General features: G+C 40.5%; 2 protein-coding genes across 2 annotated transcripts in view; both read left to right on the top strand.

The window, feature by feature from the left end:
• Positions 1-259: 259 nt before the first annotated feature.
• Positions 260-8,524, top strand: scinla (scinderin like a). Its single transcript, XM_015056603.1, has 17 exons — positions 260-365; positions 1,191-1,380; positions 1,448-1,602; positions 3,296-3,457; positions 3,565-3,714; positions 3,818-3,904; positions 4,793-4,925; positions 5,084-5,172; positions 5,241-5,447; positions 5,574-5,707; positions 6,002-6,092; positions 6,815-6,985; positions 7,071-7,245; positions 7,335-7,450; positions 7,838-7,915; positions 8,003-8,063; positions 8,166-8,524. Exons 2-17 carry the CDS (start codon positions 1,203-1,205, stop codon positions 8,297-8,299), a joined length of 2,121 nt encoding a protein of 706 aa, XP_014912089.1. The 5' UTR covers positions 260-365; positions 1,191-1,202; the 3' UTR covers positions 8,300-8,524.
• A 276-nt stretch (positions 8,525-8,800) lies between these two features.
• Positions 8,801-11,297, top strand: part of LOC106962283 (retinol dehydrogenase 8) — a 9,563-nt gene continuing 7,066 nt past the window's right edge. The window contains exons 1-2 of the mRNA XM_015056601.1: positions 8,801-9,373; positions 10,803-10,964. Coding sequence (XP_014912087.1) covers positions 9,277-9,373; positions 10,803-10,964 — 259 coding nt within the window. The 5' untranslated portion in view covers positions 8,801-9,276. The remainder of the gene's footprint in view (positions 9,374-10,802; positions 10,965-11,297) is intronic.

The following is an 11,297-nucleotide window of genomic DNA, read 5'->3' as shown; positions in this document are numbered from 1 at the left end:
AACCATCACATGCAGAGTAAACGTTAAAGCTACTTACATCTCATTCAGATTTCACTTCCTGTTTTTTTCTGTACACGTTCAAATATAGATGATCTGCAGTAAATTAAAAGTGACACAATTAAAATCCCCACAATTAAAATTGAAGTTATGCAAGAGTGAGAATCAGGAGGTGCGTGTGTTGTGTGTGCGTGTGGTTCTGCAGCCTGGGCCGGGCCTGGATGTGGCTGAACACGCCTCTCTTCGTCTGAGGGAGGATGTCCTGACTGCTTATATAGCCCACGGCGGCTCAAACTGGCTCCGCGGACGATTGGAAGAGCAGCAGTGCAGCTTCTCCACAACCAGCATCTGATTCTCTCCTTACCCAGGTAAAGGAAAACGTCTTGGATCTGTAAATCTTTCCCGTCGTGTCACTGTTTATGCAATAGCAACAATAACAACAATAACAACAACAATAACAATAGCAACAAGTTCCTGCCAGGCTAATCATGCTTCTGCCTGAACTCCATCTGCATTATGCATCTCCTGAAACAAACTTTTAACACAAGCCGCATGCAAGTAAAACCAAGAATGACTAAATAATGAGCATTATGATTTGGTGTCATGGAAACAAAGAATTTTTACGTGATTGTATGTTGGATATTTTGGGTGTGGACGGTTTTGTCGATTCACTTGGGCATAATCATACTTTCAACAATTAGCGTCTGTAGATGCATTTTCTCAGCGCCTGTGGGGTGTGGTTGCTCGTTTTTTAAAAACGCCCCACAGACGACTTGCAGTATGGCTCTGCAGAAGGCTGGCCTGACACACCCTGCTGCGTCCAGTACATTCTGCTTCAAGAGCAGCTGAGTTAATAAATAAAAGTGCCTGTATTACAGGTTCAGCAATGAAATGTTCCTGGAACCCTGCTGGAGTTTATTGGAAACAAAACAAAGAACACTAATGTGCAGATGATGATGTGGTTCAACGTTTGAGTTCATGAACGACGCTTTAATCCTCAAAGCTAGTGGTCGTTTTTTAACTTGTCTTGGAGCATAACTGTGGGTATGTGTTTAAGTCACGGAAAAAAAAAAGTCAGAAAACTCAAACGGCTACATTACTGAAGATGATTTAAACTTCTTCCATGCAAGAAACTTATCAGGTAGTTTTCTGCAGCATGGTCAAGTCATTAATGAAAACCGGTCTCCTTTAAGGCCTTCAGCACCATGGCAGAGCAGGCGTTTAAGACAGCGGGGAAGAAGCCCGGCCTGGAGATATGGCGGGTGGAGAAGTTGGATCTGGCACCGGTTCCAACACAGCTCTATGGAGACTTCTTCACCGGGGACGCCTACATCGTCCTCCACACCACCGCGGCTCCTTCTTACAACGTGCACTCATGGATCGGTATGTCCGACCTACAAACCCCTGTCCTTTTTTCCTGCCACTTTTTGAACTCCTGTCCCGCTTGCAGGTCATGAAGCCACCAAAGACGAGGCTGGAGCTGCTGCTATTCTAATCACTCAGCTGGATGATCACCTTGGAGGCAGTCCGGTCCAATTCAACGAGTTCCAAAACGAAGAGTCGCTCACCTTTCAGGGTTACTTCAAGTCTGGCATCAAGTACAAGGTGAAATACTCCTGTTCTCATTTTACACATCAGTAACACTCTAGTTGAAGGATGAACATAAGGCTGACATGAAACTGTCCTAAACATGACATAACACCTGTTATAAACATGAAGCAGTCTTCATGAATGTTTATGACTGTTGTCACAAAGTGTCATTTGGTAAGCACTGACACATTTAATGCAAAGTTAATGACACTTTACATTAAATGTACTTTTAATGCAAGCTTTAATGCAACTTTGCAGTAAAAATTTCATTATTTTCCCAATAATGCAAAGTTGACCCTTTTGATGAGCTTTTAATGCAACTTTTAGTTCAACTTTGATTTTTTTTTGTATTGTCAAGGGTCATTATTTACTGAATGACACTTCAGGACAACAGTCATAAACATTCATGAAGACTCCTTCATGTTTATAACAGGTGTTATGTCAGTCTTATGAACACCCTTTCACATAAAGTGTTACTTAGATATCTTCTGTTTTTTATGATTTTTTTGTCCATGTTTAAAAGTAATGGAACTTTTTAAGCAGAGCAGTTGAATTTGTGGGCTTATTTTTGGGATCCGTGGTTGCCTGCTCCTCCTGGTTTTCCATAGAGGGTTTCCATGGAGAGTTTGAGCTGCCAAACAGAGACGTGCTCTGACAATGCCAAAATACCAGACTGCTACAGATGCCATGAACTTCTACATTCTGTCAAATATCACTCTTTTCTTGAATCTGAAAGATTTTTGTCCAAAAAAAAAAAAAAAAAAAAAACAAGAACAAAAAACAAGAACAGGAATGTCAGACAGGATCTCGCTTTTGGAAACATTCTTCTGAGATTCTGCTCCATGATGCCATGAGTCACCACATTCCAACTGCTTTATTGTCCAAAACTTTTGCGCAGACTTGCTTCCATTTCACCCCGTCCTGAAGATGGTCCGTTTCAGATTTCCTGCCTCAGAATGCCTGGAGAATCCACTGGATTCATTGGGACTGCAATGAAACCAATCTTAAGATTTATTTACATGATAATATCCCAAACTTGTAAGCTTCTGATCCATGAAATAACACTGGAAAATACCAGTGTTATACTCAAGTAATACTCTGGCATTACTTGTAAATAAATTAACCAAGACCACAATTGCAACATGAACATTTTCATCGACCAACATTTTTAGGAAGATCATTTCTTATTTTCTTAATGGGAATCGCTGGACTGTAATGGAGCTTTATCTTTGTACTCAGATTTTCTGAAATTCCAGTTGGAAGCACAACAAAACTTATCCTTCAGTCCAATTAACCAAAATTAATTTGATACGACTAAGAAGGCTGTATTTTGTTACATCTAGACATAATAAGGTGTTAGACTGAAGGCCTAAATAGTTGTGGCTTTAAAAGCATTTGTGGCTAATGGGAGTGTACTTCCTGGTACTTTAGCCTGCTACCTGTAAGCCTGTCAAAATTCACTGGTTCCAAGAAGGAGCAGATGGACGGATCACAAAGGGATCATTTGTTCATTTGTCTTTGCTTTGGTTGTTGAGAGCCGAACAAACAGGGTGGTGTGTGCTTTAGAAAGAAGCATATCTCTGTCCTTCCAGAATGAAATGAACAAAGTTCTTAGAAGGATGATGACGTCTGACATATTCATTGTTTTCACCACTGCGGGTCTGTTCTGAATGGGGCAGCAGAGGTATAAATGGTTTGTTATCCACAGAAAGGTGGAGTAAACTCAGGCTTCAAGCATGTCGTGACCAACGACACAAATGTGAAGCGGCTGCTGCACGTCAAAGGTCGGCGTACAGTCAGAGCCACTGAGGTGGCCTTGTCCTGGGACAGCTTCAACAAAGGAGACTGCTTCATCATCGACCTGGGAAAGGCAAGACAAAGTCTGAGCTAAAGAAAACCAATGCCTAATTAGAAAGATTTTGCAGCAACTAAGACTCCTCCCTTTGATTCCTTCTCTTTCGCTTGGTGCAACAACAGGTTATCTACCAGTGGTCTGGCAGTGAGAGCAATCGCTATGAGCGTCTCAAGGCCACTCAGATGGCCAAAGACATCCGTGACAATGAGAGACATGGCCGTGCTGAGGTGCAAATGATTGATGAGGGCAATGAACCCGAGGCTGTCATCAAGGTGAGCTGTTTTCTTCTTCGACTCTTCACTAAAGGACACAAAATATTTGTCACTGGTTGTGTTTCCATGAGGTCTACAAACAATAATCTCTGCTCGTTAACAGGAACTTGGTCCAAAGCCGAATCTCCCTTCAGGAGACTGTGATGTGGCTCATGAGAAGCCCAAGAAGAATAAGGCATCTCTGTATCAGGTAAATATACCACTGGTGATCATACCTCAATGAAATGTTGGTAACTTTTTATCTCAAAAGTTTACAGAAACCAAGTCAAACAAAATGGTTTTTGTATCTAGTCTGTGGAAGTAAAGCATTCTTTTGGATGACTCCTTTGTCAGCAGTGTCACTTCTTTGTGTTTTGTCTCCCTGGTGATTAAATGTTGTACTGGCCAAAAAAGGGGAAATGCCACAAATAACAAAAAACATCAATAAGTACAAAACACTGCGAACTCGTGCCACAAAATGAAAATGCTCCAGACCAATAGGAGGAGGTATTACCTCCGTAAATATGCTGTTGTTCTATGTCATAGTAAAAGACTGTGTTTTTGAACAAGACTACAACTTACTACTGGATGTCCCATCTTTACTGAGGATCTGGTCTTATATGATTTGGTGGTTGACTCCCCCTAGCGGTCTGGAGCACTACCGTTTTTATGGAGCAACAGCATTTGTACTTCCTGTTGTATTTGAATTAGATGGTGGATTGATCCAAAAATATGGATAATACTGATTCCAAGTCGATTTCAGGATTTGATCGATACAAGCATGGTAAAATCAATACTTTATTTTTAGATTGCTTCTTGCACATTTATTTTAATTTTGTATTATAGTTTCTCAACTCTACCTGAAAAAAAAATTTTGTTTAAATTTAATCTCTGAGAATGTGTTCTCATATCATTATGCCATTACCACTATGTTATTTGAAAATCATCTCAAAACAACAATGTGATCATTTATCACAGTAACTTCTGGGACAATTTATTGTCCAGTAACATTTGTTATTGTGACAGGCCTGCATGTTGCTGGTATCTAATAGATTTGAGTGATACACTGAAAAGTCTGAGTCATATCTTTTATTGGTAGATTTCTGATGCTTCTGGAAACATGTCAACATCTCTAGTGGCCAGTTCAAACCCATTCAAACAAGACATGCTCTCTCCCAGTGAATGCTACATCTTGGACAATGGAGTTGATGGCAACATATTTGTTTGGAAAGGTATTAGGCTTTCTATTTCTGTTCTTTTTGCTGTATTTTGTACATTTCTTGATGAACAATTTGTGCTTATAGCATCTGCTAGTATTCTGCTACTTCTCCATTGGAGAACAGACTAAATTTGTTCAGCTCTGACCGTTGTACCACATCCCACATAACAGGACCGAATGCAAACACAACTGAGCGCAAAGAAGCGTGGGGCATGGCCCAACAGTTCATCAGAGAAAAGAATTACTCTCCAAGAACAAAGGTAATGCAGTCAGTTAGATGGTGTGATGGAAACACATTCATTGCTTGGTGTGTTTCTCCCAATAAAAGGTCCAGATCATTCCTGCGGGGAGTGAGACCACTCTGTTCAAGCAGTTCTTTTTCAAATGGCTGGAGGGAGCAGCCACAGGCCAGACCTACACTGTGGGTAGAATTGCTAAAGTGGAGAAGATTCCCTTCGATGCCTCAAAACTCCATAGCAACAACGCCATGGCCGCCCAGCATGGCATGGTGGATGACTGCTCTGGGAAAGTCCAGGTGAGGTCACGGGCTCTGCCACAATAACAAAGCATGTATTGTTTTTTATTATTATTATTATTAATATTACTACTAATAGCAGTAGTAGTAGTAGTGTTTACATATGACACTATTGGGTGTTTGTAGATCTGGCGTGTGGAAGGAGGGGACAAGGCCCCTGTGAACCCGTCCAGCTATGGACATTTCTATGGAGGAGACTGTTATCTGGTGCTATATTCCTACAGCGATGGAGGCAGGCAGAAGCACATCATCTACACCTGGTGGGTGCAGCTTTGCATCATCTGTAAGATGGCTACAGACAAACTGGTCCCTGTTGGTGTTATGTACATCTCTTCTAGCCTTCTAACGAGTTTAACTATCTGCATAAGTTGAAATGACCAAATTTCCTGTTATTCACAACATCAACAGAGAATTAGCATTCCTATGTATCTATCCTTTAAACAAATGATGTATATTAGCTAATAGACTGAATGCAGAAAATTTATTTCTTGCTTCTTTTGCTCAAAGCTTAAACAAGCATTCATAGCTCTGAACCTGGTGTTGCTTTGCTGCAGGCAAGGCCAGAAGTGCAGTCAGGATGAACTGGCTGCTTCAGCTTTCCTCACAGTCAAACTGGACGATTCAATGGGAGGAGTGGCCACCCAGGTGTGTTATCCCCATCTTGTATTTTTATTGAATGCAACAAACATTCATTCATTTTTTTTGGTTAAAGTGACAGGCAGCACATTTGTTATGCTCTCACGCGTAGTGGGTCACGTAATGGCAGTTGGTAGCACTGTGGTCCTGTATTCGAATCCCAGGCTCGGTCCTTCTGCATCTTCTCCCGATGCAGAAACAGGTTCTCTCTGGGTACTCTGACTTGTTTCATTATGATGTCAGCACCACTTTCTGTGTTTTGCTGAATTTGTAATTCTTTAATTTTTAAGCCAAGAGCTTATTAGACTCTACACAACCTCCCTGGTTCCAACAGAGATCTCCAACCAAGGACTTTCTTACCAAGAGAAAACCAAGAAGCTCTACAGTGTCTAAAGATCTCCAAGCAGCACTACCACTCTGACTACCCAGGACTAAAGAAAATTGCTCATTGGTACCAAATCAAAGTATAACCGGTTGACCTCATGGAATCATTTTGTTCAGATTAGTGTTTTTGATAGGAAACAAGAAAAAACTCCACTCAAGTAGATTTCAGATAGAAAGAACCCACATCCAGTTAAAATACCGAGCTTTCATGGATTCTCTACATCTTCATATTACTCTTACTTTAGCTCCTCTTTGGTTCCCTGAATACCATTAAGCCCCAGATATTTTCCCTCTGGTTTTTCGTTGGGTACACAACTTTCCTTGATGCATCATCTGTGTCTCTACAGGTCCGGGTCACTCAGAGCCAAGAGCCTCCTCACCTGGTGAGCCTGTTTAAGGACAAGCCTTTAATCATCCACCTGGGTGGGACGTCCCGCAAGGGTGGAGACAGCAAACCCGCCAGCACTCGCCTCTTCCATATCCGCCAGAGCTCCACCAAAGCATTGCGGGCTGTTGAGGTCAGCCTTGATTCTTGAGAAAAGTTGACGTGGAAGTGATGCTTTTTGTGCTGAACTGTGGAAATCTTCAATCTCTTTTACCCAGGTGGAAGCCACGGCCTCCAGTCTGAACACTAACGACGTGTTTGTGCTCAAATCAGCAAATTCCCTGTTCGTGTGGAAGGGGAAGGGAGCAAGTTCGGATGAGATGACTGCAGCCAAATACGTTGCCAGCCTGCTGGGTGGAACTGCCACAGAGGTGGAGGAATCCAAGGAACCAGGTGACAGGCAAAAGTAGACGCATAATCACTGCAACATGGCAATGCGATCAGTGCTTTGTTGAGTTAATCAGATATTATCCTTTTGGCAGCTGGTTTCTGGGCAGCGCTGGGAGGAAAGAAAGAATACCAGACCTCCAAGAGCCTCCAGAACATAGTGAAACCACCAAGACTGTTTGCCTGTTCCAATAAGACTGGTCAGCTCATTGTGAGTGTTCAAGTTTCACATTTTTGGAGCAGAGTTATCAGACACATTTGTATTTCAGTACATGAATGCTACTGCATATTGGTATCCAATTCCTATTGGTGTTGGTATCTGAAGTGAAAAAAGTGGATCGGTGCATCCCTAATCTAAACCGGGTTTTATTGAGGCCTTTGATTTCAAGGGGGACACAAATGCACACTGCATTTTTCAGATTTTTACCAGTGAAGAAATGTTATAATTTTCCTTCCAGTTCCCCATTATTTGCTATTGTGTCTTGCTCTGTCACATAAATCCCAAGTTTGTGAATCTGATGTTTAAATATTTAAAGGATTAAAATACCTTTTGCACAGCACCACATATTTACATAAGCATGTGTTTGACGACGTGCAGGCAGAAGAGGTGCCAGGCGACTTCTCACAGATTGATTTGGCAACTGATGACGTCATGATTCTGGACACGTGGGATCAGGTCCGCTAACGATGACATGGTTCTGTGGTAAATGTGTTTTCATGTAATTTCCTGTGTTTAAGCTCACTCCGACTTTTCTGCTCTCAGGTCTTCGTTTGGATTGGAAAAGATGCGAATGAAACAGAGAAGACTGGAGCGCCTAAAATCGGTACAACCGCCTGCTCCTCAACCCAACACCACCGGCTGTTAAGAATGTTTCCAGAACACACCTGACTTTGAGGTTCTTAATTTCTCCTTATTTTCCTTTCAGCCCAGGAGTACGTGAATTCAGACCCCTCTGGTCGCCGCGGCATCCCCATCACCACCATCAAGCAGGGGCAGGAGCCGCCTTCCTTCACTGGCTGGTTCCATGGTTGGGACCCCAAGTACCGTTCGAACCCCTAGGCGCCTTGAAGAAGTAAAAAAAAAAAAAAAAAAAACATTAGTGGGGAAAAAAAATACTTTAAAGCTATGCAACCCAGTGTTTGAAATATGTTCGACAAAACCTCCTGCCATTTTCCTTTGCTGTTATTCATGTGTATTCAGTAAAGCAGCTGGTTTTTGCAACTCATTAAGAAAAAACATTATGCAATCTTGTTTTCCAAGCTTTGTGGCCTCAAAAACTGAGATTTTTTTTTAAAAAGGTCCAAATAATTCTACACTGCAAAAACACAAAATTGTACCAAGTATTTCTAATCTTCTTTAGAGTGTAAATTTTAGCACACTTGAAATATAAGAGATTGTTTTAAGTTAACAATTCCTTGATATTGATGAAAATCTACTAATTCCATTGTCAGATTATTTCACTTGTAACAAGACATGTTTTTCTTGTTACAAGTGAAATAATCTGCCAGTGGAAATAGTAGTTTTTTAATATTAAGGAATTATTTACTTAAAACAAGCTCCTATATCCTGCTGACAAGTTAAGTTAGTTTTGTCGTATTTCAAGTGCACTAAGATATTTGCACTATAAAGAAGATTAGAAATACTTGGTACAATTTTGTGTTTTTGCAGTGTAGAGATTTGAATTTGACATCAAATTTTGCATGTTTTGGCCCAGATTGTAAAGATAAATGTTTAACCTAAATTTGAATTAAAAAAAAAATAAAACTCTTATCTGACCCCATGTTCTGTCTGACAAGCCTTTGATTTGTCCCACACCTGGGTTTTCCTACGACAATAGCCGTGTTATCATTAACCTAAATCCTCCTGTGCAGCTGCACCATGTGCTGGCCACGCTTGTTGGTAATCTTCGGGTCCTGCGCACAAGGTTTCTGCTGAGTTGCAGGTCTGTGGATTAAGGAGTGGGCTTTAAGAGCGCCCCAAACATCACCTTTTGTTCTCCTTCATTCTGCGAGACAAACGCGAACAAAGCGGGCACAATGAACCAGAAGGTGGTTCTCATCACGGGCTGCTCCTCGGGGATCGGCCTGGCTCTGGCGGCCCGGATCGCTAAAGACGAGAAGAAGAGGTTCATGGGTAAATTGTTTCGATTCGCTGCTTCTCCTCAAAGCTTGAACGTGTTGGGTTAAATTTGATAACATTTCACTTTAATTTTGTGTATGGCTCCAAATCCAGGCCTCCATTGGTTAATAAATTTGATTTCCATTGATGATTTTTGTGTGATTTTGTTGTCAGCACATTCAACTTTGTACAGAACAAAGTATTCAATGAGAATATTTCATTCATTCAGATTTAGGATGTGTTATTTGAGTGTTCCCTTTATTTTTTGAGCAGTGTGTGTATATATATATATAATATATATATAATATATATATTACCTGTGTGGTAATATATATATTTCATCAATATTAAGGATTCATTTACTTAAATCAATCTTGTATTTCTTGCTTAGTTACTTGTTAGTTAGTTTTGTCTTATTTCAAATGTACTAAGACATTTTCACTAGAAACTAGACCAAAAATACTTAAGATTTTGTGTTTGTGTTTTTACCTGACTGGGTGCTCTAGTCATTTCCCCCTGACTTCTAGTTAGCATAAATAACAAAACAGTTTACATGTGCATAGAAATTTGAAGATTAATTCATATTTTTGTCAATTTCATTCCTCTTGGTCGTTTGCAGCAACAAATTTAATTGGATAACAAATAATCCCAGTAATTATAGAGATCAATGATAATATTGTTGTTTCCAGGCCAGTAAGATATTAAGTGCATAACAATGCAAATTTGCCCTCTCACAAAACTAATAAACTTTAATTTTATAAATAAAACTTAAAAGTGGAAATGGAAGATATTTTAAATACCCCAAATAAAACACGTCAAAACACAAACAATAAATAATACAGAAGAAAAAAAGCACTTACAACCACAACCGTGAATCATCAGAATGGGAATTATTGAGCTTATTTTAATTCATCGTGCTATTAATTGATTATTGGATTATTGTGACAGGCTTACATACCTTCCAGTTTCAGGAATTTGATTCCTTGTTTAATGAGAGAAATAAATGAGAGAGCACAAAAAACTCAGTGGTGAAAAACATTTTATGATTCTAAATAATCAAGATCGTGGAGGCATGTGTTTATTAATTGTGTTGTTTACCATAATATCCCAGTGAACAGCTTTCATACAGTATTCTCTTGGAAAGAAAAGTCCCTGAGGTCCAGGGATTATCCTGAGTAAATGGGATGAATAATGTCTCATCGTACGATCCAGAAAAAGGCAGATGAAGTTGATCTGAACAGCTGCCAATGTTCCACCACTTTGACAGCACAGTTTATCCATTTGAATTATTGCTGGTCTGCAAAGTAGGAGCCTAATTAGAAAATAAACCCATAGTATGTCTCATCATAAATATGCAGTAGGATGTTATCCTACATATCGTGTAGACCTGCATGAAACACAGCTGTGTTCTTCTTTCAGAGGACTATTTCTTTGTGTGTTGTAGTCTATGCCACAATGAGAAACGTGGGTAAGGCTGAACTGCTGGTTGAGGCGGCCGGCCGGACTCTGGGCAGGACCCTGGAGATCAAGCAGCTGGACGTGTGCAGTGAGGAATCCATCAAAGCCTGCGTGGACAGCCTGCCGGAACGCAGGGTGGACATCCTCAGTAAGCCTGCACACACACCTGCTGCAAAAACACCCACACATTCAAAGCTTCACTCATTCTGTGCACACATTTTTCACTGTAGAAACACTAAAACACAGTTCTTGCACAATACATGCCAAAATTTTGAATAGTACATCCCACAGTGAGGCAATACAGTTTTCTTGTTCTGTATGTGTAAGAGTAAATATGGTGTACATGCCAGGGGAGGGGGGGGGGAATCCAAAATATCAATAATAAAGTCAGGATCAGTATTGGATCAATACTTTAGTTTCAGATTTCCTCTTGAAATTGCTTTCATTTTTCTATTGTAGTTTCTCAACTCTATCCCAAAGC

This window comes from Poecilia latipinna, unplaced genomic scaffold, assembly GCF_001443285.1.
Source record: "Poecilia latipinna isolate Pla-1442-1.1 unplaced genomic scaffold, P_latipinna-1.0 Scaffold1394, whole genome shotgun sequence".
NCBI lineage: Eukaryota > Metazoa > Chordata > Actinopteri > Cyprinodontiformes > Poeciliidae > Poecilia > Poecilia latipinna.
This window is presented reverse-complemented; position numbering and strand designations above follow the sequence as displayed.